Source organism: Amphiura filiformis, chromosome 18 (genome assembly GCF_039555335.1).
Source record: "Amphiura filiformis chromosome 18, Afil_fr2py, whole genome shotgun sequence".
NCBI classification, from domain to species: domain Eukaryota; kingdom Metazoa; phylum Echinodermata; class Ophiuroidea; order Amphilepidida; family Amphiuridae; genus Amphiura; species Amphiura filiformis.
In genome coordinates this window covers 7,358,238-7,385,617 of record NC_092645.1, presented here as the reverse complement: position 1 = coordinate 7,385,617, position 27,380 = coordinate 7,358,238, and the positions used below count along the sequence as shown (strand labels likewise).

The following is a 27,380-nucleotide window of genomic DNA, read 5'->3' as shown; positions in this document are numbered from 1 at the left end:
ATTTATTCCTGCGCATTTTGACACCTCATTTGATACGATGGCCTAAAAAACTAAAAACACCGGTCAATTTAATGTAGTGAGGTCCAAATTTGAAAGTTGCACTTACTACTTACATACCAATTTTTACAATAAAAAAACACTCAGATATCATTACACAGATTTCTTTCCATTCCACTGAATGTAAAATCAATAGAATTTACTGCAACTTTCAAATTGTGGGCTACATTAATTTAAATGTACGCCGTGACATCAATATTTAGTCAATTGCTACAAATGAGGTGTCAAAATTCTGCTTCCAACGCATTTTACAGATATGTAATACAATCACCCTTTTTGGAATAATGGTCATTATTTAAGGGGGGTTATTTTGTTGTTGTTGAGATGTTTACTATCCTATCACAGCTTGCATTAAGAAATGAATTTAATTTAATTTAATTATTTTTCAATTCATATTTTTTCATATACACCGTATGTTAATCTGAAACTGGGTGAGGCATTAATTGAGTGATCATAAAATGCTGTAGAACAGATAGTATGAATAAAATACTCACTCGTTTGCAACATCGGTTTTGGTGTTTTTTCTAAGAATTTATATTTCTTCAAAATTATGAATGTAAAGACACGATTTTTTCACCAATAATAGAAAACATACTCTCGTATTACAGCTTGCAATAAGAAATTATTTAAATTTCAGTAAGTATTGTAAGTTGATTTTAAACTGTCCTTTATACCAGATCTCATCACGCTCATTGAGACGAATAACTGTGTAGTTGGACAGGAAAACAATCACGGCCATAATTGGCGTTGGGTGTTACACGACGACGACCCATGTAGTTGCAGAAGCGTTACTTTTGGAGGAGCGAATCTGATGACAACAATGCAAACTTCAAAAACGGGTTATTTCGAGAAGCCAATGGCAACCACTGAATATGTTAGCATATTCATGAAACTTTATGATTTGGACTGTATGAGTAAGCTTGTTTTTGTTTTTGTATTTATGTACTTTTATCAGTATATAGGCCAGAATATAGTTGGACGTTTAGGATGTCTTTTGCCGTTGCGATGAAGGCAGCAGCAAAATAAAATAGATATATAAATAATAAATTCAGCAACAAAAAATACAGATAAGACAAAGCCCGAACAAAGTAATCACGTGAGCGAAAAATCTCAGCCGAGACCCTTTACAAACGATGATAAATACAATAATAATAATTCATCAAAAATAATATAAATAACACTGGACCTTTTCCCCAATTTCATATTATTTTCATTATAAAGATCCAACATGCCCTCTACCCAAAGTGGTTAAAACAGACCAAGGCAAAGCAACTGCTATGGTTTGGTGGCTGGACCCCGTGCCTACTGATTCTACTGATTACGTCTACAAGGCAACCTGTTATCCACCTTCTGGAACCAATTTTACCATTGGAATATCGCAAGTTGTGTGTAAAGCTGTAGATAGAAGAGGAATCACTAAGACCTGTAATTTCGACATCAAAGTTGAAGGTACGTCTTTTAAATTATCAGAATACACATTGAGTAATAAGCTTATAGACATACCGATAATCACACTTGTGGAAGTAGAATGTCTCAATCAGTTATTTGTAATATAATAACAATTATTGACCAATGAAATTATATTACGTATCTTTTAAAACAAGGTTCTTACGAAATGCTTAGGGGTACTACACCCCTGTGGTAAATTGTGACTATTTCTGCATTTTCTCAAAAAATAATAACACACTGGTAACAAGAGTTATGTATATTATTGGGGCAAGGAATCCAATTACTGCACTGAAATTTTAGTGACTCAAGACAAGCGGTTCAGCATATATGATAGCAAATGAGGTACATCCTAGCGGTACATTATTTCTAATCATAAATAACAAACCTCTTATCTTGGGTCACTGAAATTCCAGTGTAGTAATTGGATTCCTTGCCCCTATAATATACATAACTTTTGTTACCACTGTGTTATTAGTTTTTGAGAAAAATGCAAAAATAGACACAAATTTATCACGGGGTATAGTACCTCCTTGGTATACTTGTATAGTGACTTTTATAGTAGTCAATGCCATGTAAACCAAACAACAAACACAAATCCTAATCCCAAGAGAAGGATAGAATGACACGATCCTGTAATACTATTACTAACTCTGATGTCAGATTCTGTCGTCTACGTTCTGCCAATGGAAAATATGGCTTTCTTTATTGGCCCGTATAAAGTCACGTCCACATATCGTAATAGCGAAGGTTGTTCATTTTACGACAATTATAGAAAATGAGTTTTCATCAATGAAAGTCACATGAAGATTAATACCGAAGAATGGGATTAGATACTGGTTTTATTCTGATACTCGTGTAGCTAATGACAACAACTGCAACACGATAATATTTAAACATTTTCATACGCTTTGCTAGTTTTGGTTTATTATTCTACACAAAGCAACAGTTTCATTACATAGTTTTACACCACCTCACGTACAATATTCCAACGTTTCGCTGTCAGCTAAAATATGGAAATAATATTGTATTATTAATAATCAGACAATCAAGCTCCTGTATTGGCATCATGTCCTGCAATTGAACCAAAAAACACAGATCCTGGAGAAGTGACTGCTCTAATTACATGGGAAGGCCCCGTGGCTATCGATAACTCTGGTGGCATCCCTACGGTTACCTGTTATCCTCCATCGGGAACTAATTTTACCATTGGACACACACCTGTAACGTGCACAGCTGTGGATATATCTGGGAACCAGGAAAGTTGCATCTTTTACGTTGACGTCATTGGTTAGATATTCACAACCTCATTAATTTACGCGAAGCATGTAATCCACATCAAAAGAAATTGATTGCAAGACCTTGCACTAATTGTGAGGTCATTAATAACTCACAATGACTCCTGACTTCTGCGCGCGCGTGCGTGTATAAGCTAAGCGTTTAATATGACACCGCACACGCCTACGCGATGCCGTCGCGCTTATGTGATTGGTAGCTCTTGTCGGCGCGAATGTTAAATTCACCTGGTCGATTTTTTTGTAGGATAGGTTAAAACAATAATTAAAACTGGTTATATTTAACAGCGTTTTATGGCATAAAATAAACTGAAATACTATTTTGATTTGTTCAAAATATTAGATACGACGGTAATGAATAACAATAATAACTTTGCACCATCTATTTTGAGTTCATTGTGTGAAATTGACGGGTTTTGTTTTGGGCATCGTTATTTTTCCGAGGGTGCGGTAATGAATGACAATAATAACTTTGCACCATCTATTTTGAGGTCATTGTGAGTTATTAATGACCTCGCAATTAGTGCGCAGTCAGGCAAATAAATTTCTTTTGATTGGACCACAGGCTTCGCGTATATTAATGAGGTTATGAATAAGTTATATCATCACCGCTTTTACATAAAAAAATAATACAGGGTATACCCCAAAAAGAGAACCCTCATTGCGCCCTCTTTGTCTCCTATTTTTAAACAGTTGATCATATAAACTCAACCCAGAAAGTATCGAAACGATTATAGATGGTCAGATATATCGGGAACTGAAATACAGGGTGTCCCAAAAAAAAGAGGCCCCACGTTGCGCCCTCTTTTCTCCTATTTCTGAAAAGTTGATCAAATATATTTTGGTATGTAAAGAAACCTTCAATCGTTAGCTTTAATAAACCAAAACAATTATTTCAATCGGCTCATAACTTTTGAAGATATGTCCTTTTAAAGAAATGTATCCGTTTTTCACTCTGTCCACGGAGGAGGTTTGGCTACTTCAAAGATTGGAAAGTGCATATACCATGCATGAATATAAAACATTCCTCGATGATAACTTTATAAAATAACAACTTTATTTAAGGAATGGGCTTTACCGGTGGGCTTATGGGTTATGGATTTTGTTAAGTGTCATTAATTTGGGCGAAATTGATGTGGGATGGGACTTCTTTTGCTATACTTGCAATTACTTATGTTTTTCTCGTTTCTTGCTTTCTTTTTATTGACAACATAAGTCATTTCTCTTTTTGGAATAAAAGGTAGCCCTGAAAAGGGCTGTTTAGTTTGTCCTTGGTTCTTTTGAAGTGAGTTTACTGTGCTGCTCTGGTTGTCTCCGTGACGAATACAGGTTTCAGCCCTAGTTCTCATTGTATTAATTGCGTTGCGTACCATCCTTAAGGCCTTGTGCGCCGGATACTTGCAAATGCAGCAGTAATATGGGGTTGTGAAGATGTTTGAAGCTAGCTGGTGATCCTCGCTTATAGTGAATGCTTTCCCAAGACTAATGCTATTATCTATCCATGTCATTAACCGTGTGTTTCGTTTAAATCTTTGATGTAGCCAAACCTCATCCGTGGACAGAGTGAAAAACGGGTACATTTCTTAAAGAGGGCATATCTTCAAAATTGTGAGTCGATTGAAAGAATTGTTTTAGTTTATTAAAGCTAACGATTTAGGGTTTCTTTACATACCAAAATATATTTGATCAACGTTTCAGAAATAGGAGAAAAAGAGGGCGCAATGTGGGGCCTCTTTTTTTTGGGACACCCTGTACATAGCAAAAACTTATTTAATGTATATAAAGCGCAGCTTTCTCCTGTGCATTTTGATACCTCTTTTGTTGCTCTACGATATCATTTGGTTGAGTTATGGGCGCTTGAGTGGCTTCAAGTCGGATTTTGAAAGTTGCACTCCTATTCATTAAATAAGTTTTTGCTATATATTTCAGTTCCTGATATATCTGACCATCTATAATCGTTTCGATACTTTCTGGGTTGAGTTTATATTTTGGTATGTAAGGAAACCTTCAATCTTTAGCTTTAATAAACTAAAACAATTATATCAATCGGCTCACAACTTTTGAAGATATACCCTTTTAAAGAAAAGTACTCTTTGGTTGGGATGGGTCATGCTGTGTGGAGTGGCCTGCAAAATCCCCAGACCTCACACCACTTGATTTCTTAATTTGAGGCAAAATCCATAGCCTCCAAGATCTTCGCGAAAGTATTACTGCTGCATTCGCAAGTATCCGTCGCGCACAAGGATGGTACACAACGCAATTAATGCAATGAGGACCAGGGCTGAAATATGTATTCGCCAAGGAGGCAACCAGGTAGAATGCAGATCAACACAGTGAACTCACTTCAGAAGACCCAAAGACAAATCAATCAGCCCTTTTCAGGGCAACCTTTTATCCCAAGAAGAGAAATGCCTTATGTTGTAAATAAAAAGTAAGTTAGAAACATAATAATAATTAAAAAAAAAAAATCAAATTAAATTTCCAGATCTTAGAGGCCTCAAAGCGCTGTAATTTCGCTGCAATGCTGAATCATCATTAATCAGATCGCATGAACTAGGCCAGTTGCTGCCGAACGGCGCACACCTATCCGCATTTAGATTGTAACATCCACCGTACCAATTATCTGTGCAGCTCCCCAAATTCCATTGGGTGAAGGAAGTTTTGATAACCAAACAACTAATCACCGATTTTTTGCGATACAGGAGGAAACCGGAGATCCCGGAGAAAACCTGCGAGAGCGAGCATGGAATCGGGATAAACCAAGTGCACATGAGTCCTTGGGCGGCGCCGGGCTTGAACCCGGGACCTCAGTGGTGCAAAGCGAGGGAACTACCGCTGCGCTAACTCGCCCTCCCGATGCATAAATAACCAAGAAAAATAAGTAATTGCAATAAATAAAAAGCCATAGTTCATAAGCCTACCAGTAAAGCTCATTCCCTAAATAAAGTCATTTTATAAAGTTATCATTCAGGAATGGTTGATATTCATGCATGGCGCGTGTACTCGACTCCTTTTCAATCTTTGAAATAGCCAAACCTCCTACAGTCTGTCTACTCTGAAGTACAAAGTACCGACCAGACGCACACATTGTGCCGACTTTGAAGACACGCAGACTGCAGCACTGCAGCACTACGCGCTGTATACACGCGAGTTGTCACTTTGTACTTTAGAGTGGACAAACTGTAGTGGACAGAGTGAAAAACGGGTACATTTCTTAAAAAGAGCATATCTTCAAAAGTTGTGAACCGATTGAAATATTTCTTCCAGTTTATTTAAGCTACCGATTAAAGGTTTCTTTACATACCAAAAATATTTGATCAACTCTTCTGAAAAAGGGCGCAATTAAAGTTCACTTTTTGGGACACCCTGTATAAATACATACCGTTAAATGGGAGCATTTCCAAATAGAAACATACGAGGGTCGGTCAGTATGTAATAAAGTTGACCTTTGACCTTTGACTTCTGAGGGGGGGCACATACCCCCCTGCGTGCGCAATGTTATGTTTACATGTAAAGCAATACCGAGTAATGTATACAATAAAGGTCAAAACTAGTCCACGAATGGCTTCATGGGTACATAATTATAAATTGGGCCGTCTTTTCGCAAATTGTAGGCTTTTTCAAACTAAAATTTTACACAATAACAGTGACAAAATGGTCCACAAAATGGCTTCAATTGGGTCTTCATTTTCCAAAAGTTTCTAACTTCTCAACTTCGCGGCCATATTGTATTTCACAACAAAAACCATAATTTGCGCCCCCGGTCTAAGAATTCCTGGATACGCGCCTGAGACAGTACAGCAGTATTACTATCTGATATATTAATATTAGAATGAAATAAATCGAGAAGCAAAAAGGAAAAAGGAAAAATATCCTTTGACAGCTCTGACCAGTGTTGTGAGTCGGTAAATTACCGGTTAATTTACATGGTAAATTACCGGTTATTTACCGCCATCTTAATTCTAATCTTTAATAGGGTAAAATAAGTAAAATATGAAATAAAAGAATTTTTTTATCAAAATTTCAGAAAATCTTATTTTTTGTTTGTTTGTTTTATAGTAGATGCCAATTTTGTTTGCAATATTTGCACAACTTCGTGAAATAATGATTTTGTAGACACTTCTACCTATAGCCTAACTGCCATATACTGTACTACATAGTGTACTACAATATATGCTAAAGTGGTAATTGTGCATTCAGCTGATCAACATGTTCTTGTGACTTACAATTATTTAATGCATTTAATTTAACACTCATAAAAGTAAGAAATAAAACAATAACACCTCAAAACTTTCACATATTAAATCTATAAAAACAAGGCTAATGAAATTATGAAAGCACTGAAAGTAGCCCCCTCCCCTTGTTGTTGCTGCCAAAATTTGAGAAATTTATGTTGGCTTGACTATCTCACGAGCTTTCTATATTTTATAAACAATAATAGAACTGTACAAATCATTTCCCATATTTTTTGTAACAAATATAAGTGAACTTGTGACTAAAGAATGCCTCTTTTGATTTCACATCATTCAGATATAAATGATCTGTCTTTGTTTTACCTGCGTATGTTGGGTACCACTGTAAAACATCAGCATACATGTTGTAGTTAGCATGCTTGAAGTATAACTTTTGACAAATTTACTTTTAACCAGATCCAAATTATGAATGTCCAGGTTCATTACCATCAGTCATGAGATAGGTATACAGTGGAAATTTCATATAAATGAACACAGCCTGACATACATGTAAGCGTGACAATTTTTAGTGGTAAATTAACAAAACTGGCTCTTACCCGTGCTCTGACGCCACGAACAAGGCTTAATACAACATAGTCCATAGTACTTAATCGGTTTTAGGGGATTGGTTTACACGCAGAAAGAAGAATCTTGGTCAGCGAACAAGTTACCACGATAGGAATTGCTTAATTCCGTGTGGAGGTAACTTGATCTTTGACCAAGATTCTACTCGCTACGATTTACACCCACTTTGTAGAACGATGGTTGAATATCAGTCTGCTAGCCAAAGTACTTAAAGGTCATATATATTGCTCGGACAACATGAAATCATTGGCAAACTAATATTATGAGTACAATGAAAATGACTCCTTTTTTGAGAAAAAAAGACGTTTAAAATTGATATTCCCCCAAAACCAACTTAATCGATGAGTTCCTTCGAACGAGACAGATTTGACCTAGAAAAAAAGTTGACGTCATGAAATGAGATGTGCCTGCTTTGAGCAAAAGGGACTGTAAACGCTCTCAATGCACAACCCCACTCTCCCCTGTAGTGTCCTCTTCATTTACTTACGTCATCAGCCTTGAAAATTAATTAAGTACTCGTATGAGCCCGAACTTAACCAACGAAATTTCTCTTTTTTCAGGAGAAATGCGCATAAAAAAATTGCAACGATTGTCAATTTGTAATGTAATAATTATTCTCTTCGAATGAAGTAAATCTTTTGCAATAGATATGCCATTTAACAGGTAAATCTATTTTGGGTATTGGTTTATTTATCTGAAATAGATAATTGTCTTCGTCAACTTGGTATGGAAGATAAGCGAATTGAAAACGGACAAATAACAGCGTCCAGTGTGTGGCATAGTGAATTGGGTCAGGGATATTTCAGTCCTTTAAATGCAAGGTTGAATCAACAAGAAACCTTTGAGGTGAATGCAGGATCATGGTGCGCTGCAAAAAATGACGACAAGCCCTGGATCCAAGTAAACCTGCTCGCCATTAAGTGGGTTAGTGGAGTGATGATTCAAGGAAGGAATGGATATGACCAGTGGGTGACCAAATTCAAAGTGGTATATAACATTTATGGCTCGAAATGGAAACACGTAAAGACGGCTGATGACCAGGAAGATTTGGTATGAAATATAGAGAAATATAACAAATTATGTTTGTATCTAATGACAATTCTAACGACTAATCTAAAAGGAATTATACTTTTTCATCCGAAAAGTCACTTTTGACAAGCTAAGATGACCTTTGTCATTTCATCCTGCATTTTTACATTCGAGATCATAATTTCAACGTTGCATTATTAATCGAGCTGTAGTGCTTTGCAAATGATAGCTGAATGATGTGGCTTTCACATAATATATGCATGATTGGTGAAAACACATTTTAAAATATCGCAACATTCGCGCAAGTCTGCTTTTCATGAGACTTCCTTTATACATTTCAAACAATTTTTAAATTATAAGCAATTAGGCGACCGTCCACAAACCAGCCGTAAATTCTGCAAATTGTTTTCTGAGTTACAGTGTAAAATGTGCATGAAGGTCGTATTCATAGGTACCTCAAGTTGGTGCTTCATGTATCTCATTTTGCTAGTGCCGGTTAAACACTTTTTAAACCATTCAATAATCATATTTTTGAAAAGGAAAATAAGCTTCTACTTATGACTATAGAATTCTTAAATAGCGCTCGTCTTTATTTGCTTTGGCTAAATCCTGTTCAAGTGGTGGGTTACAAAGCATTGTATTTTGTCTAGGTACGCTCGTATGTATAGCCAACAATTAACAATGAGAGAATATTCCTGAACCTCGTTGATTTGGGATGATTTGAAATGACCGCCAATTATGACCGTTTAATATGTATTACCAGCAATGTGGAAAAAGAGACACATGTAGAACCGAAATAAGGTACCATTTTGTTGAAGGAGCAAAGTTAAGCAAACATAACCCCACTTATGGATATTGTTTGAAGTCGAATCGCATACCAATTTAAAGCTTTTGATATATATTTTCTAAACACGAAATAAAACAAAATGACCAGGGCCCGACTTTACGGCTGGATGGTGGTGGACGGTCACATATATACTTGAAATTAAATTCTAATAGTATTAAATGATAATGAAATCGATGCGTGTGCAGAAGTATTTACCAAAGCTAGTATTGTTTTATCGTTGTGTTTGGCTATTCTTTATATTTTATATTATTTATCCTCATTTTCTACTATATTACATGTACCTTGTGTCACATGGAATGCAATGTTTGTTATAACCTGAATTCATAGATGATTTTCTCCATTTTCTATTCAGGTTTTTGATGGCAATACGGACCGGGACACAATAGTTCCTAGGCTGTTTCCTTCACATGTACGAGCGACTGTCATCAGGATACAACCCATTCAGTGGCACAATCATATCAGCATAAGATTTGACCTCATAGGATGCGATGGTGAGCTAATCAATATAATGTGTGCCGATAGATTATGGCGTGCTGAAAAAAAGAAAGAAATGATATATTTTACTACGTGTTTTGCTTCTAGTATACATGTCTTCTATAGTCCATTAATATGCGGCTCATATAGTTTTGTTATACTTATATATATATGGTCGAATCCAACCAAAAGTGTCCACGGGCCAAAAATAAAAGTCCGAAATAAAAATGTCTCCACAATTTTTTCCTTTTGCCCATTGATTGATGACATATTGGCCTTATAGGAACCAAAAGTGCCATTACTAATCTTGAAAAATAAATCCAGGACGTGTGATAGTAAATGTGATATCAAAACCCAATGTTACCTACGAATACCACTAGGATGCTTTCACTATCGCAATACTAATCAACCTAAAACAAATGGAATATTCCCATTAATGTTTTTTTCGTGTAATATAGACCACAGGGTGTCAGGAAAATGCTAACTCAACCAGAAAATATTTGTTTTATTTTTATAACGCGATCAATATGATCTTAGTCAATTTATGCTAGTTTATTTTTGAAAATGAAGTTTAGGTCAGTTTCTGTATTTTATTTATCAAATGAGTATGAATCAATTTACACATTGTATAAGAACGAGTATGATATATGTTTTCAAGAACATTAGGAATTATACGCATACACCTAACGCTTTATACAATGAAAAGGTGAAGAAACCTGGGTATTCGTAGGTAACATGAGCGATTTAACAATATCTATATTGAATTTATAGGTTTAAATTTTGCTATTATGGTAATGAATTAATAAAATGGTAGTTTTTAGATCCCTTACAGATGGTACGTCCAAATGAATAAATGCTATTACCTTAGATCAAAATTTTTTTTGATGCTTTTAGCAAGATTTTGACCACTTCATTTTGATATACAAGTAGTTAATCAGCAATTTTACATAATAAATAATTGTTGAATGAATCCGTATATGGGTAATAATAATGTCCTGGGGTACCGCTTAAAGTTTTTGACAAGTAATTTCCATTGGTAGGGACACTTCATTACACATGTCATGTATTATGCTGTATTCGTAAGTAACATTTCAGTATTTGTAGGTAAGAATTAGACTTTTGGTGGATATCGCAATCAAAACTTCATTTTATAAAGCACTTTGAATGTATTATTTTCTTTATGTGCGTTTATTGATACTTAAGACCCTATCATGTATTAATAATGTCGGTTCACAGCGGTTGAAAGAGGATTGAAGTAAGAAAAAAAGGCACTAAGGTGACTTTAATTTGCTTAATTGCTCACAAATCGCTTAAAACCGTTATTGCAGACTTGTGAAGTCCATCTTGGAGTCAGTTACGTCTTGTGGCCTTTCGTTTGAAGGCAACTACAATTAGCTTTATACCAGGGTCCATCAATGTGTTGTCTAGATCATGAGACAATGAGAACAGTCGTTTTTTCCATGGTATTCGAAGGTAACCGTAGCGAAAACGTCAAAAGTTACCTTCGAATAAATCAATTTGGACACAAATTACTAAGAAACCAGAAGGTCGGTAAACATTTAAAATGAAGCACACATGACAGTTGACAAATCCAAGTATTTATCCCTTCTAATCTTCTTTGAATCTGATTTTTCTTTCAAATGAGCAGACCGTCGTCTATTTCAGTACATATTTTTCACCAATTAAGCCGTATTCAGTTTTGCATGGTGGGCATGTATGTGAATTCGCAACTTCCATTGACATATGATTTGATAGCAAACATACAGGCCTTCGTTATGTACCAATATGGGCATTGGCATGAATGGCGGTCTTTCACAATACTGTCATGATGTCAAAGTGTATTCGTAGGTAACATTCGGTTACCGAAATTTACCTACGAATACTTGCTTTTATTGTTGACATCTCAGAAATATTTAAACGCAGGTTATTGAAACTTGGTAGAAATAAAGAGTGTATTACCCTGCACCTATTGCTTAACTATTGTTTACTATTCTCTCACTTTGTGGAAATGGCACAGCTTTTAACATGTATTCGGAGGTAATGCATATTTTTACCAAACCTACCTTTGTGCCATTTAGAATTTCTGGCAGCTAAACACAATAATAAAGATGTCCGAATGCAATGCATTTCAGTATTGGACATATCAAAGCTTGTATCAATTGCGCATTTATTAGTGATTTCCATTTTTAAAGATATATCTAGTGCTATGAAAAATTGTATTCGTAGGTAATGTAAAAAAATACCACTCAAAAATTATCACAAAAATTCATAATTATGTACAAATATGTGAAAAAATTGAACAGGCAATCTTTGAATACACACCTTTCAGGAAATCAATTTAGATTCAATCCAATGACTTCTTTTCATAACTGATTTACATGTTTTTAAAAATACTTTAAGAAATATTTTGATAAAATGGGTAAAAATAGCATGTTTTGGGGTCTCTGTGTCTAAGTTTTTCACAGAAGGGGTCTTATTATATATGGCGCGAAGCGTATGATCAAGGCGAATAAACACAATACAAAAACGAATGCCAATTGATTAATACTTTTAAGTTATGGCCCTGAACATGCCGTGTACACTTTTCGTTGGATTCGACCATATGCTATGTAAGCTTGGGGCATAATCTTTGTTTTCCAAATAATGCGCCCAGAAGTACCAATGGTATTGCCAAAGTGATAATCACAACTGAGTGACTTTCTTTTAGCGAGGGGGAGGGGGAACCATTTTTGGCAAACGGCAAGCGACTTTTGGACTTTTTAAAGGGCACATTGCTCGGACAACATCATATCATTGGCAAGCTAATATTATGAGGACAATGAAAATTACTCCTTTCTTGAGAAAACAAGTCGTTTAAAATTGATATTCCGCAAAAACCAACTGTAAGCTGTGAGTTCCTTCGAATAAGACAGATTTGACCTAGAAACTAATGTGATGTCATGAAATGAAGTCTGCCAGCTTTGAGAGAATGGACCGTCAACACTCTCAATGCACAGAACGTATACTGTTTTTGTTATCTGACTACGGTTTGCCATCACTGGTCACAAATTCTCGATAAGCGATCACCACCTGATGTTGACGTCATCTTTCTTGACTGGAGTAAGGCCTTTGACAAGGTCAGTCATTCTATTCTTTTAAGGAAGCTTCATCTGTATGGTATTTGTGGTCCGCTTTGGCACTGGATCGCCTCCTTTCTTTTAAATCGTTACCAGTGTGTTCAGTTCAGAGGGGCATCCTCTGAGTGGGTCCCTGTTAAATCGGGGGTCCCACAAGGGTCTGTGCTGGGTCCTCTTTTGTTTAATCTTTTTGTTTTAGATCTTCCAAATTTTGTTCAGTCTCCTCTTCCACAATGTGCAGATGACACGCTCTATACAGGCCTCTATACTCGAAAGATGACGTCAATATCATTCAAAATGATTTAAATGAAATTGTTAGCTGGTGCAATATTAATAAGATGGCTTTAAACCCAGACAAATGTAAGGTAATGAGGTTATCCAGGAGAAATGTTGCTGGTCGACAGGTCCCATCGTATGTCATTCTTAATAAGCCCATTGATGTAGTCCAAAGTTATAAATACCTTGGTGTTTTAATTTCCTCTAATATGAAATGGGGTGATCATGTCAAGTATGTTACTTCAAGAGCTTCAAGACTCTTTGGTTTATTAGGCGCCTGGTCCGTTGTAACGATCCAGATATTCTCGTCAGATTATTTTCCACCTTATGTAGACCCATCTTGGAATACGGAATACCAGGGTGGCTCCCTTACCAAATTGGTCATTTAAAATCACTTGAAAAAACTCAAAGACTTCTGGCTCGTGTTTGTGTTCCTGCTCCCCGGGGGGAGCTTAGTTACAATTTCAGATTAGAAATGCTTGGTTTATCTTCTATGCGTAACAGATATATTTACCTTGCTTTGTCTTTTGTTTCAAAATGTTTGTATGGGAGGTATGATATCATTCCTTTAAGTTTATCTCAGTGAATCCCGCCACAACGAGAATTTAAAATTTAGTCACATCTATGCTCGCACAGATGATTTTAAATTCACTGTTTTCAACAGATTTCCTGCTTTTTTTGATCAACTTCCTCAAGATCTCCGTAATCAACTTCTTTTCAGTTTAGATGGGTTTTTAACAAATTCCAAAGAGCACTTCAAAAATCTCAGCTGGAATTGATTTTTATAGAGTGTTTCTTATGTAATATGTTTAGTTTATTAATTTTATTTACCCCCACTCTAGTTCATGAGGAGAAATCCTGTCTCATTCGGTGTGATCTCTGTTTTGCTGTGTTGTTTTTGCAGAGTTTTTAGGTTTAGCCACTTTGAAAGTGACTTTTGTTACTCTTGGCTATCCTGCCAGAGGCTCTGTGTCTTGTTCTCCTGTTTTTGCACACCGAGGGAGTCTTGGATTCCTCATCATGGACTGGAGTCTTGCCTTTTAATAACTCCTATATGAAAATAACTCATGTTAATTGCTGGTCAATTGAAAATGTTATATACTTTTAATATTGTGCAATCATTGCATGTGTTTTACTGTATGTTTAATGTTTTTTTATCTGGCAAATAAAATGAAATGAAATGAAATGAAATGAAATGAAAAACTCTGAATCAAGTATTACAAATTTAATGTTTTTTACACATATGGATAACATCAGGTTGTTTCTTGATTATATATTAGTAAATTGCGACCTTACACTTCATATTTAGGCCTACATAACTTGATGACAAATATTTGGACTAAAAAATATAAAAAAAATTATTTTACCGTAAGTACTTAAAATATGAGCGTGACATATCAATATTGTATTTATTATGCAAATAAATATTTTAAATGGCATCGTTCACGTAAGAGTGATTTCTTGCTACACACATTTTTGGTCTAGATCCCGAATGGCAGTTGGTGTTCAAAGCTGTGTCCGGTATCGCTTCAGCAACTATGTACAGCGACGGATTTGATGAATATGATCCTTACAAAGTATGGGAAAGAAACGAACCCAACAATGAGGACATACCACAAGCACATCAACTCAAAACGAATTTTAGTGGACATTACAAGAGTTCTTTTGCTTTGGACTGGGAAACCCGGAATATTGACAAGGTTAATAAATGATTATGATGTCAACATATTTTACGAACCAATTCAGAGGATGTATATGGTGTTTAAGGCGTTGTTGTTATTATCTTTGTTTTTGTTAAGGGGTGGGGTATGAACGTTTGGACAGTATTTATTGTGGGACATTAGAGCACATTAGACATATCGAATTGCATTTTGAATACGAAGAATGTCCTTCTGATATCAAATGAACAGAAGAACATTTTATGACAAATTATTAAAATTTGATATTTTTAGTACCAGTAGTAAGGCTGGAAGTCAACAGAAGGCAGCAGCCAAAATAATAGATTACTACATTATGATTTTGATACCAATTCAAATAAACAGCAGTTTTCTCTATGCATCTAGGATAATAGTTACATCGGTTGAAGGGTACACCTTTGACCATTAATGCTTGTAATATTATAGCTCGAGAACTATACGTCGCAGATAGACTAAACAATGTTTTTTTCTGAATCGTTATTACATAAGGAATACTCTTGTATGGTTTGAACACAATTTGACCAAAATACGTGTTGATTCGTATTGACTCTGTTATATTTAACGATATAACCTATGTAAAGATACCTCCTAAATGGTGCAAACTTTTTAATTTCAATATTTTTGCAAGACGAACGTTTTTAGATCATTTTGGTTCAACTTAAAGTATTTTTAGGTTTTGATCCATGTGAAGGCCTAAAATGCAACATTTTGACATTTTATAACTAATCATACGTCGCAGATACACTCAACTATACTGTACTTGAATCGTTTTGAACAGAGGAACACTTTGGTGTGAATCACTGATGTTATCAATATCTGGTCTATTTTGAAATCTGACCGCTGATGACCATTTAGAGTCATAATTCTTTATTTTAGAGCAAGGTGCATTTTTGCCACCAAAGACTTTCTGGTATTGCAAGGTCTTCAGCAGAGATTTGGTTATTAATATTGCACGACATTTGAATAACTGGACTTAAACCTCACAAAATTGGCCAAATCTACTTTTGGCAACCCCAAGCACGAAAAACAACACTTAGACATAATTGAATAAATATATGATATCTTTCAGGTTATGGTAGTATTGGTAGACTATACCGGCATGGAGTTAATGACTTTACTGTTCAATGGAACTGGCTCAAACTCCTTTGATTGGTTTTCAAAGGACCGTTTGTTTTCGTCATCTTATGATGATATTTATAGTGAGCCTCAAAACTACTTCGCTGTGAAAGGGTGAGTGAAGCAATGACTTTGAAAATTCGGTAATAATCAGATATCCATTCGCGTTTTCCGGAAACGTTTCTTGTTTATGCACATGTTGGTCTCCAAATACGCTTGGATATTTTCTTATCAATTGTGTTTCTGATATGACCTATTTTGCTTGCGTACATTTAATTTTGATATTCTGTTTTAAATAATTTGCATTTTGATTGGTAAGGTTTATTCAAAATTGAGCTGGTCCCTCTATGTATTTTACCTTATACTTCTGCATATCTTGCTATTAATGATGTTTTATATCATGTTAGGCCCAACAGCCATGCCTAATAACTGCGCAATATTGTTTAAGTAGTATGTGCCCGATTCTGCATACATTATGCCATATGATACGAAATAGCCTAAAATACGTGACCATTTATTTTTCAATTATCTTTACAGACATGCTAATGTAGGAAGACATTGGTTTATAAATAGGAAATACTTTAGCTGCCCTGAAGATACAGGTTGGATGGTTGTATCTTATGACTTTACTCCAGCTTGTGACTGGGAAAGGAATAGGCCTAATGTTCTACCAGTTTTCCTTTACAGTTTGACTAATAATTATACAAAATGGAACATTGCAAAAGGTAAGATTATTTGGTTGATGTTGGACAGCTGTGTGGATAAATGGGAGGGATGGGAAAAAGCACACATTAACTTCTGTGCATACCTCTGATGGCATACCTCTGGTAAAGAGGCAATTCAAATTGTCCCATAAACACTCTTTCCACATTTGGTTTTATAGCTCCACAAAGATGTCATAAATATTCAAAAAATAGTTTGCCTCTTTATTTAAGATCTATAGTTACAGGAGTTTACCGGGGACTTGGCACTTAGCGCTAATGACCATGCGAGTATGCTCCCCCGGAAAGACCTCTGTTTTTGGTCCGCGCAGCTCCGAAAGCAGCGCTGAAAGACTCTTGATTTTGACAATTACAGCTCTTAAAGACCTTTCATTCTGCTAATTACTCACATTTCTAGTTTTTACCAGTCGATTTTCAAGCGGAAAGCCAAGGAAAACCCTTTATTTGGCCATTTGCAGCTCCAAAAGACCCCGTTTACCGGTACATTTTCAGCTCCCAAAGACCCACCATCTCCGAATTTCGGAGCATACAAAAAATCATGGCGTGCACCCCCCGGAGTTCGCCAAAGGATGGCGGACTCAAACGCTATCGATCATTCAGATCATAACATGAAATCGTCATTTAGAAACGGACTGAAATAATGATATTATGATTACGCCATAGATTCGAAAGAAAGTGAATATCTAAAATACCTAATGGTTTACCCTTAAACCTATTGTTTATCAACAACTTCGTTTTGGCTCGCAGTCCTTTCACACGGCAGTCTGTTATAAGGAGTACAACTATCTTATCCCTTTGATATTACCCACAATGCTCTATGTTTCCGAATGATGGATATTGTTTAATACATGGGCGTCAATCGGGGGGGGGGGGGCAGAGGGACGGGATTGACGCTAATGGCTTATTGCAGTATATAATCAGTACCTTTCATCAAACAAAGCACCGACTGCATGTTAATTTCCTTTCCACTGTTGGTTTTAATGCTCTTTCCTTTTCATAGACAACAAACCTCTTGGACTTGCAACTGGACTTGTTAAGGACAGTCAACTCACAACTTCTAGCTACTATCAAGATAATACACACACCAGATCGCCAAAGTTTGGGAGACTCGATAATTCTAACTCCTGGGCAGCTTTGACTAATGAGAACGGAGAATACCATTGGCTGCAGGTTGATTTCCTCTCCGCTGTTGGTATGAAAGGGATTCAAACCCAAGGAGCAGAATTAGTTCAACAATGGGTGACAAAGTTATCCATCAAGACTGGCGATGATGAAAATTCGCTTGCACCAATTATGGAGTCAGGTATTGATAAGGTGAGAAATTGATATTTTGAAGGAATATAATAATTAAAAATTGATTAGTGCAATTGTCAGAATTTAGGGATTGTCCAGATTATATTTTTAGCAGAGTTTGATTTATATTCAATACGTTGCTAAGTAGAAGGAAAAAATAAGATGGCCCATTTTACAATCATTGATGACATTCCCAATTTTTCGTCACAATGCTTTTTAACAGATGACTATTCATTTAAAGTGTAACAGAAATATCGTGCTTTGGAATTTTTTTCTCTATCCTTTATTCATGAATAAAATAATAGAATAACAATTTCCCTTACTCTATGATCAAGATCTTTACAGCAAATTCAAACGCCAATGATATAGTGGATATCGAGTTTCCGGTAACGATCTTTGCGAGACTGTTGCGTGTTATTCCTGTAGCGTGGCATGAGTGGCTTGCAATGAGAATGGAAGTCATGGGTTATTATACAGGTTGGTGGATTACACTTATTACTAGCCTCTCAAACATTTATCAGTCATACTAAGAAGTGGTTTAATTGGTTTGAGCCGAAAGGGCCAATAATATAATATCAACGAATCTCTCATCAAATAATTGCATTGGATATATGGGGTATAAAATTGTCATCCCTTTCGAATGACATACTTGGTTCGGTCACAGAAAGCAATAATTTACAGGTTGAAAAGTATCCACGTGAAAACCCGCAAGCAATATGTTTTCAAACATGAAACAACAGCAAAATCAAATCACTGATTCTAGGTTTGGTCGAGTTCGGTAAGGGATGGTGACTCAATAAGATCAATGTAGCATTTTGGGTATATGCATCCGAGTACACTGCAGATAACGCACGTGGAACACGCAGTTTTTGCAATAGGGTTGACATATATTATAATAAACTGCTCAAATAAAGAAAGTCCGCAGTCATGTAACCTGTCCTACACCAAAACTTGATCTTGTTATGACAATTTAATTGATAAGGTCGTGTGCAGAATCTTGTTAGCTCCAATTTGATACCAAATTTGCTACCAAACACTCTAAATTCAGAGAGATTGATACCAGTACATGAAATTTGGTGTATGTTCAAAAGTTGCAAATTAAAATCGGACCACGCGGACCCGTAGAGGTGAATAGCAGAGCGCGACCATTGACCGAAACAACCGCTAGGTCATATCGATCGCATCGTGCAAGGGCAGCGACACTACCTAATTTGCATATCCAAATGACCCGTCTCCTCCGCAGCCAATTTGGTTCCGCTCCATCGAAATCAAGCTAGTCACGGCGGAGACTACCCTCCTTTGTGTGTTTGTTCATTTGTGTATGGAGAGCCCTTTTTGGAGTCCGGAATGACTTAGGCTACGGCTAGAGTCCGAGGCTGCATTGCACTAGAAATACCTTTTCTGTGAAATCGCTATAGAGCCAACCGGGAGCACGTATTCGTTTTGAAAATATAACATTAAAATTAGTATCACCCTTGTGGCCCCCGTGCAGTGGAAAACCTTAATTCTTTCATTAAAAGGAAATGAAAATTTAAAAAACATGGATCTACTTGTGCACCAATAAAATTGGCACAGCAATTTGTCTCAAATATGAATGAATTTTAAGAAACATACGGGGTATGATGAACATTGACCTGACGCCATGATAGTAGGATCTATTAGTCGTTTTATATACAATGTATATACCGTATTGTCATAATACCAATAGTTGTCATTATATATAATGAGTAATATTTAGCAACGTAAATGTGCAGTTCATATGCACAAACGAATACTGATCTTTATGATATTCAGGTTTTTGTACATCACATATAACATGTCACATAGGAGGTCATACGTGTTGACCTTCATCTATTGTATTTGTTCATCTGTGTATGGAGAGGATTAGCGCCATTAAACGCCATTAAAACTATTAGGGCGTAGTTCAGTGAACTCACCGGATTGCTATTCCAAGTACTTTGATAATACAGATAATATGTATTAATGGGTCGAGGCGATTGCATTGAAAAACCTAATAAATTATTCATAACAGTTACGTAATCAATCGATAGTGCGGACACTTTTCATTTGTAAACCACCAAAATTTGTGATCTTTTAGCGTTGGAAAAGAAACCACGTGAATAGAGTGCCCTCTCAAGAATATCTACTCTCTGATCGTGCCCTAGTATTCATCAGTAAAGCACTGTGGCAATCCATGCGTTTTAAATTAACAATTGAATAAAGCGCGCATTTGGGATAGTCGACAGGGGCCATCGTGGACAAGCAAGCTTGACCAAATTACCACACTAAGCAATTTCGACCGCGTGCATAGAGTTAATTTACAACTTTTAAAAATGCACCAAATGCCATATAAACTGGTATCAAACTTTGTCACTTTTGAGTGTTTGGTAGCAAATTTGGTATCAAATTGGAGCTAACAAGATTCTGCATACGACCGTATCAATTAAATTGTCATAACAAGATCAGGTTTTGGTGTAGGACAGGTTACATGACTGCGGACTTTCTTTATTTGAGCAGTTTATTATCATATTGAAATATGATATTATGAGTGCGCCATAGATTCGAAAGAAAATAAAACACCTAATGGTTTACTCTCAAACTTATTGTTTTTCATGCAGATGTGGGAGAAGCCAGCATCTTTACTATTTTTGTTCACACGCCTGCCAACTAGAAGAGGATAGCTTGATCGTGATTAAATGGTTTTTGCTCACCAAGACTCTTTGAACAAAAAAGATTGTAAAGTATTTTAGATATTTGTTAAGGAGATTTTTCCGTTTTTGGTTGGTGACGTTTCTTGCGACCTACGTAGAAGTCGACCCAAGTAAAGTGGGGGGAGAGAAAAGGTGTTACCTTCATGTTAGCAATTGTTATAAATATAACCCTAGCTCTATAATAACCCTACTCATTAAAGGAAGTGTCCGGCAATCACAACATTAGGTCTTATATGTTAGAAAAATAATTATCAAGCACGAATTACATGGTTTTATTTCAATCAAACTCATATTAACCATAAAACTAATAAAACAGCCGTCTCTCAACACGCGATATTCAAAATTCCCGCGCAGAAATGTTCTAGAACAGTGACGTCATGGTTATTTGTGCTCATTTGTCAACAGGCTTCATTGAACTATGTGGACGTCACTGCTCTAGACAATTTCGGCGCGGGAATTTTGAATATCGCGTGTTGAGAGATGGCTGTTTTATTCGTTTTATGATTAATATGAGTTTGTTTGAAATAAAACCATGTGATTCGTGCTTGATAATTATTTTTCTAACATATAAGGCTTAATGTTGTGATTACCGGACATTTCCTTTAACCATTACCCTAATCATAACCCTTCACCTAAACTATAACCCTAAAACCTTACGGAGAATTCCGTGACAAATACTTACATGGAGGTGATTTTTCTAGGGAACTTACTAAATGCCATATACAAATCCTTGACACACACCAGCTTGTATGAATAACTCTATGTTGAATAAATAAAGAAAAACTGAAGCAAACAAAACAAAAAACGGAATTGTAAAAGATATTTGAGTGATTTTTACATCTCGATCAAATGTTTATAGGTCAATAACTGCGTTATTGTTGAGAGATAGCTTGTGGCAGTCACTCAGAGGCATAACACCTCTCCATAAACTCTCCGTGTTCAAGATTTGAACACAACTTCTTAGTTTAGGGCGAGAACAATTCTCGCTAATTATTACTTGATAATGGAGTTTGTTCTACTCCTAGTTCACTTGTTAGTTTTAATATAAAGTTTCATACCTAATGAAGAAGTAAGTAATAAATAGAACTTAATTATCAGTAAATTGTGGTTTTGATTGTCTTCATGTTTGTGTGATAATATTCGTACTTGGCTGAGTTTGAAAGCCTAAATAAGACCCTGGTCGAACCTCTAGTTCTCTGAAGAACTTTAAATTAGCGCCCCTACTCATGCCAAATCTACGATGAAGAGCCGAGGAGCAGAACTACCAATCAGAGAGACTAGCCGAGACGAGTGAACCAAGACGCATCTACCAAGCCGTGTGATTATTCCCTGTACCTACCTCGCCGGCTAAAATATTTAGCGAGTCCTATTCCCAAAGTTCTTTATTAGAAATAGTGGAGAAAGCCAAAGCGTTTTGATATTTTTATATCAATGTTATTTTAAAGATCACACTTGCAGGAGACAATTTTTACCCAATATATTAATACATCTTGTTCATCGCCGGCCGAAGACGTCAGCGGAGTTTCTGAGTGATGCTACGGGCTACCCTTACCATTTTTTGTTTCAAATTTTATTTTGGTAAGTTAATATGATGGTGGTAAGTTTTATTTTTGGTGGCATCAACATATATTGTATGTTTTATCTATAGTCTAGGCACGTAGTAGTAGGCCTATTTCATTTCAAAATTTGGCGAGTTGAGTAATTTTGTGCTAAACATGGGCGTTGGCTGCCAATCGATACCAGCTGTGTGTGTGACGGGTTTGCTTTAATGTGTAATCAATGGAGTGTACAATTGTATTCATTGAATTGAAGCTTGCTTTCTTTAGTCAGTTATAAGCTTGGCTTTGTATTGTGTCTGATTGTTTATTCAGCCGTCATAAACTGTGGCGTGGCATGTATTTAAAATTCGCGCGCATTTACTCATTCAATTGAATTGGCTTTCTTTGTCAGTCAACCGGGTTCATTGATGGTCATCATGTTTGTAGTTTACTATGATTGATAATATGAATTATTTCAATGAATTAATGGCATGTAAATAGATAGTGGAAAACTTGTATCTAGGTTATTTGAAAAACTTTGTTGATGTAAATTAATAAGTTGACTTTGAAAATATTCTAAATTATTTTGCTTTATTAAAGCGAGTCAATTTATAAACTTATTTGGATTGCCAATATTGTGATGGATTTATTTTTTGTAAGCATCCATGGCTTCTGATGAGGATGAAATTAAATTAGAAGAAAAGTTGAATGATAGCTCTGTAGAAATTTCTAATACATCTGATAGTAGTTCTGATGATTTAAACATGGCTACTAAATACGACATATACGATTTAAAAATCAAATATTCAGGAAATTCTGAAGATGATTTAGATTCTTTTATTACCAAATTCTTTACCAACTTTTATGAAATATGTCTCAAAATGTTTATTGGTCAAAAGAATTAAGAAAATAATAGTTTGTCATACTGTATAATTTCTGGTTTTCCACTCTTCACGACTACGGTAATTTATGATATTTACTTTTAAAACATTTTGATGGTAATAAACTGGCCTCAAAAAGAAACTTATAATTTTTCACAAGGTCATATCTTAAAATCCTGTCCATAAAAATGACCAAAAATTGCACACAGTATTATTTCAACACTCTACTTTCATGACCAAGAAAATAAATTTCAAAGCAAAAAGTTGTATCTCTGTACTGAATTGTACTGATTTCAACATGTATATTAGGTATCGATCGACTTTTAGCACGACTATGTATAACAATAAAGAATGGTCATTAGCGTTCTGAGTGGTAAAGCAGTGAACACGAAAACATGGAAGAGCAAACGAAATCACACAGCAACTCGCATAAAAACACAAAAAGCCTCGCGAGTACCGCTGTTATTCCTATACTCGTACTCATTATGAAGGTCATAAAACGCATGCGTGAAGCATAAATATTATGCATATTATTCTAAATTACAATTTCTTACAATGAAAATGCGCCCAATTTATAAAGCTTATTGGTCTCTACGGATCACAAACCTTTCCTAACGAATTTATATTTATTTATAACAATTCGGTCAGCGACCAGGCGAGAATTCACAGAAATCACAGAAAGTTATGTGCTCATGGAGTTGAAATCAATTTCCATATGTAAATCAACTGGTATGGATAATATCCCAGCAAATCTTCTCAAAGTTGCTGCTGCATATATTTCTAATTCACTAACGCACATATGTAATGTTTCTCTAAAGAAAGGTAAAGTACCAAACGAGTGGAAGGAGGCTAGAGTTACTCCCATACATAAGGGTGGCGACAAGGATGACTTAAATAAAGATCAGTTCATGAACAATTGTACACTTATATACAGGAAAATAATATTCTTTCCAGTAATCAGTCCGGCTTCAGACCAAATCATTCAACACAAAGCACCCTTATTGATGTTACAGATCACATACTGACTGGCATGGAAGAGAGAAAAGCTACTGGAATAGTGTTTCTCGACCTGCGGAAAGCCTTTGATACCGTCAACCACGATCTCTTGTTGAAAAAGCTCTATGGTATTGGCATTCGTGATATGGAGCTTACTTGGTTTACATCCTATTTAAAACAGCGTACACAGGCTACTGCAATTGGAGGAACACTATCTGATCAAAAATGTATTACTATTGGTGTCCCTCAAGGGACAATCTTGGGACCATTGTTATTTTCTATTTTTGTGAACGACTTGTCAAGTAATCTCACATGTAAGACTGTACTCTATGCTGATGATACAGCACTTATGTATTCAAGTAAATGTGCTGATGATATGTGCACTAAACTAAATGACAATTTAAATAATGTTGAAAAATGGTTAGAAAGAAATAAGCTTTCTCTGAACGTTTCAAAAACTAAATACATGATATGTGGTACACAAAAGGGCATAGAAAAATGTGAAAATATAAATTTATCTATAAGTGGTAAGGACATTGAACGTGTTGACAATTTTAAGTATCTTGGGACATGGATTGATCCGTTGCTAAAGTGGGATGATCATGTTCACAATACCTGTAAAAAGATCTCTCAGCGTATTGGTCTTGTGAGTAGATTAAGAAAGTCTGTTCCACCCAAAGTTACCAAATTACTTGCCAATACACTCGTAATGCCGTTCTTTGAGTATTGCAATCTTGTATGGAATAATTGCTCTAAGGAACTTAGTAACAAATTACAAGTTCTCCAAAATAGACTTGTGAGGTTAGTACTTAACGAAGGCCCAAGGGCACGTGTTTTGGATATGTATGATGTTCTGAAATGGAAAACTTTGAAAAACCGTTCTCATATCAATCTTATTAATCTTGTTCATAAATGCTTGACAGGGAATGCCCCAGATTACCTGCGAACTAAATTTTCCTATGTTAACACCCACCACGCCTACGTAACAAAGTCAAGCTCAGGTCTATGTCTTTACCATAACAAGGTGTCGTCAGAAGCAGGAAAAAGAACTTTTCATTATCGAGGTGTTACAGCGTGGAATGAAATGCCACAACATTTAAGGTTAATAAATTACAACTCAAACTTGTTCAAACGGGCACTTCACAATAATTTCTGAACTTTTAATATCTCGTAAAATGTATATATGAAAAATGTAAATAATGCGCCAAAGTTTTACTTTATGACTTTTAAAGATTGACGTATTTTGATGTATGCTTCTATATTTTGAGTGTTATTAATTATTCTACATATATTATGTTTTATGACCCAGTGAATATGTAAATAACTAGCCAATGTCTTTACTATGATTTTAATGGCTTTAGATATTATTTGATGTATAAGTTGATGTATGTTTGGATGTTTAAGTTATTAATTATTTTATGTATACTAGTATTACATGTATATTTTAAGACACAGAGAAATGTAAATAACTAGCCAAAGATTTTTACTTTATGAATTTAATAACTTTTGATATTGGATGTATTTGATATATGGTTTTATTTGGATGTTTGTATTTTAATCATTCTAATATGTATAATTCTACCAATTACTATGTACTTTATATTTTATGACATGACACAGGGCCCCTGTAATAGCAGATTTATCTGAAGGGTAACCCTGTATAAATATGGTTTTAATAAATAAATAATAAATAAATAAATAAACCCAATAGTGCCTATGCACTAAATTAAAGGGTGGTCTAATTACACCAAACACAAAATAAAAGGGACAGACAAAAATGGATGAGAAAAATAAATCAAGACAAAACAAATGAGGTGGAGAAGGAGATGGCTAGCACACCTGGTCATTAATGGCAGATTTGAAGGCAGCCAGGGATGGAGATTTGACTACAGTGTCAGGAAGGTAATTCCATAGGGTAGGTGCATATGGGAAAAAAGATTTTTGAGACAGGGAGAGACGGGAAAACGGAATAACAAGGGCGCAGCTGTTGAGATTGCGAAGGCCAGGGCGCGGGTGCAGTTTAAATGGGTTTGGCGAAGAGCATAGCTTATGAAGGATTTTGTACAAGTGGCAGAGTGTGGCCAGATCGCGACTTTTGGAGAGGAGGGGGAGGTCTACTTTTGAAAGTAGATCCTCATGGGAAAGCTTCCATTCCTGCAAGATCACACGGAAGGCAAAGCGCTGGGTGGATTCTAACCGGTTTGTGAGCGTCTGGTTTAAAGGGTGGTATGTGATTGAGCCATATTCAAGGGTTGGACGAACAAGAGCCAGATATAGAGAACGGCGGATATGGAGTGGGGCATTGTGGAAAGATCTGTGAAGGAAGCCTATTGTTCTACGAGCTTTCTTGCAAATGCTATCAACATGGACTTTCCAGGAGAGATTGTTACTGATCCATATGCCTAGAAATTTAACAGAGCTAACTCTTTCAATGGGCTGTTGATTCATATAGAGCTGCATCTGTGGGTAAGGTTCCTTTTTTGTTGATATTATCATGGTCTTGGTTTTGCTGGCATTGGCTGAGAGATGGTTGGAACGGAACCAGTTATGGATAGCATTAATGTCCTCTTGGAAGCCCGTCAAATCGGAATTGCAAGTAAGAGGCTTATAAAGTGTGGTGTCATCTGCATAGAGCACCAAGGCACTGTCCTGGGAGAAATTAGAAAGGCAAAGATCGTTAGCATAGATAAGAAAAAGAAGAGGGCCCAGGACAGAGCCTTGAGGTACTCCAGAGATGACAGGGGCCGGATCAGAAGTAACGCCATGAACCGCAATTACCTGTGTTCTGTTGGAAAGATACGAACGTAACCAGGACATGAGTGGACCAGTGATGCCAACATATCTGAGTTTTAGCAGCAAAGGACCATGGGGTACTCTGTCGAAAGCCTTTGTAAGATCGAAGAGGGCCACAGCAACATCGTGCCGGTTCTCCAGAGCATTATACCAGTCATGAAGGGCTGTTGTTAAGGCATCAGAGGTTGAGGACTTGGGGAGAAAACCAAATTGCCGGGGAGTAAGAATGTTGTTCTGATTGAGATGTTGGAGGATGTGCTGGTGAATGACTCTTTC

General features: G+C 36.0%; 1 protein-coding gene across 1 annotated transcript in view; it reads left to right on the top strand.

Annotated features, from left to right (window-relative positions):
* Nucleotides 1–20,860, top strand: part of LOC140139574 (uncharacterized) — a 28,155-nt gene extending 7,295 nt beyond the window's left edge. The window contains exons 3-12 of the mRNA XM_072161279.1: nucleotides 1,279–1,506; nucleotides 2,548–2,793; nucleotides 8,319–8,665; nucleotides 9,844–9,982; nucleotides 14,843–15,057; nucleotides 16,124–16,284; nucleotides 16,708–16,895; nucleotides 17,893–18,206; nucleotides 18,521–18,662; nucleotides 20,804–20,860. Of these exons, the coding sequence (XP_072017380.1) occupies nucleotides 1,279–1,506; nucleotides 2,548–2,793; nucleotides 8,319–8,665; nucleotides 9,844–9,982; nucleotides 14,843–15,057; nucleotides 16,124–16,284; nucleotides 16,708–16,895; nucleotides 17,893–18,206; nucleotides 18,521–18,662; nucleotides 20,804–20,856 (2,033 nt within the window). The 3' untranslated portion in view covers nucleotides 20,857–20,860. The remainder of the gene's footprint in view (nucleotides 1–1,278; nucleotides 1,507–2,547; nucleotides 2,794–8,318; nucleotides 8,666–9,843; nucleotides 9,983–14,842; nucleotides 15,058–16,123; nucleotides 16,285–16,707; nucleotides 16,896–17,892; nucleotides 18,207–18,520; nucleotides 18,663–20,803) is intronic.
* The last annotated feature ends 6,520 nt before the right edge of the window (nucleotides 20,861–27,380 follow it).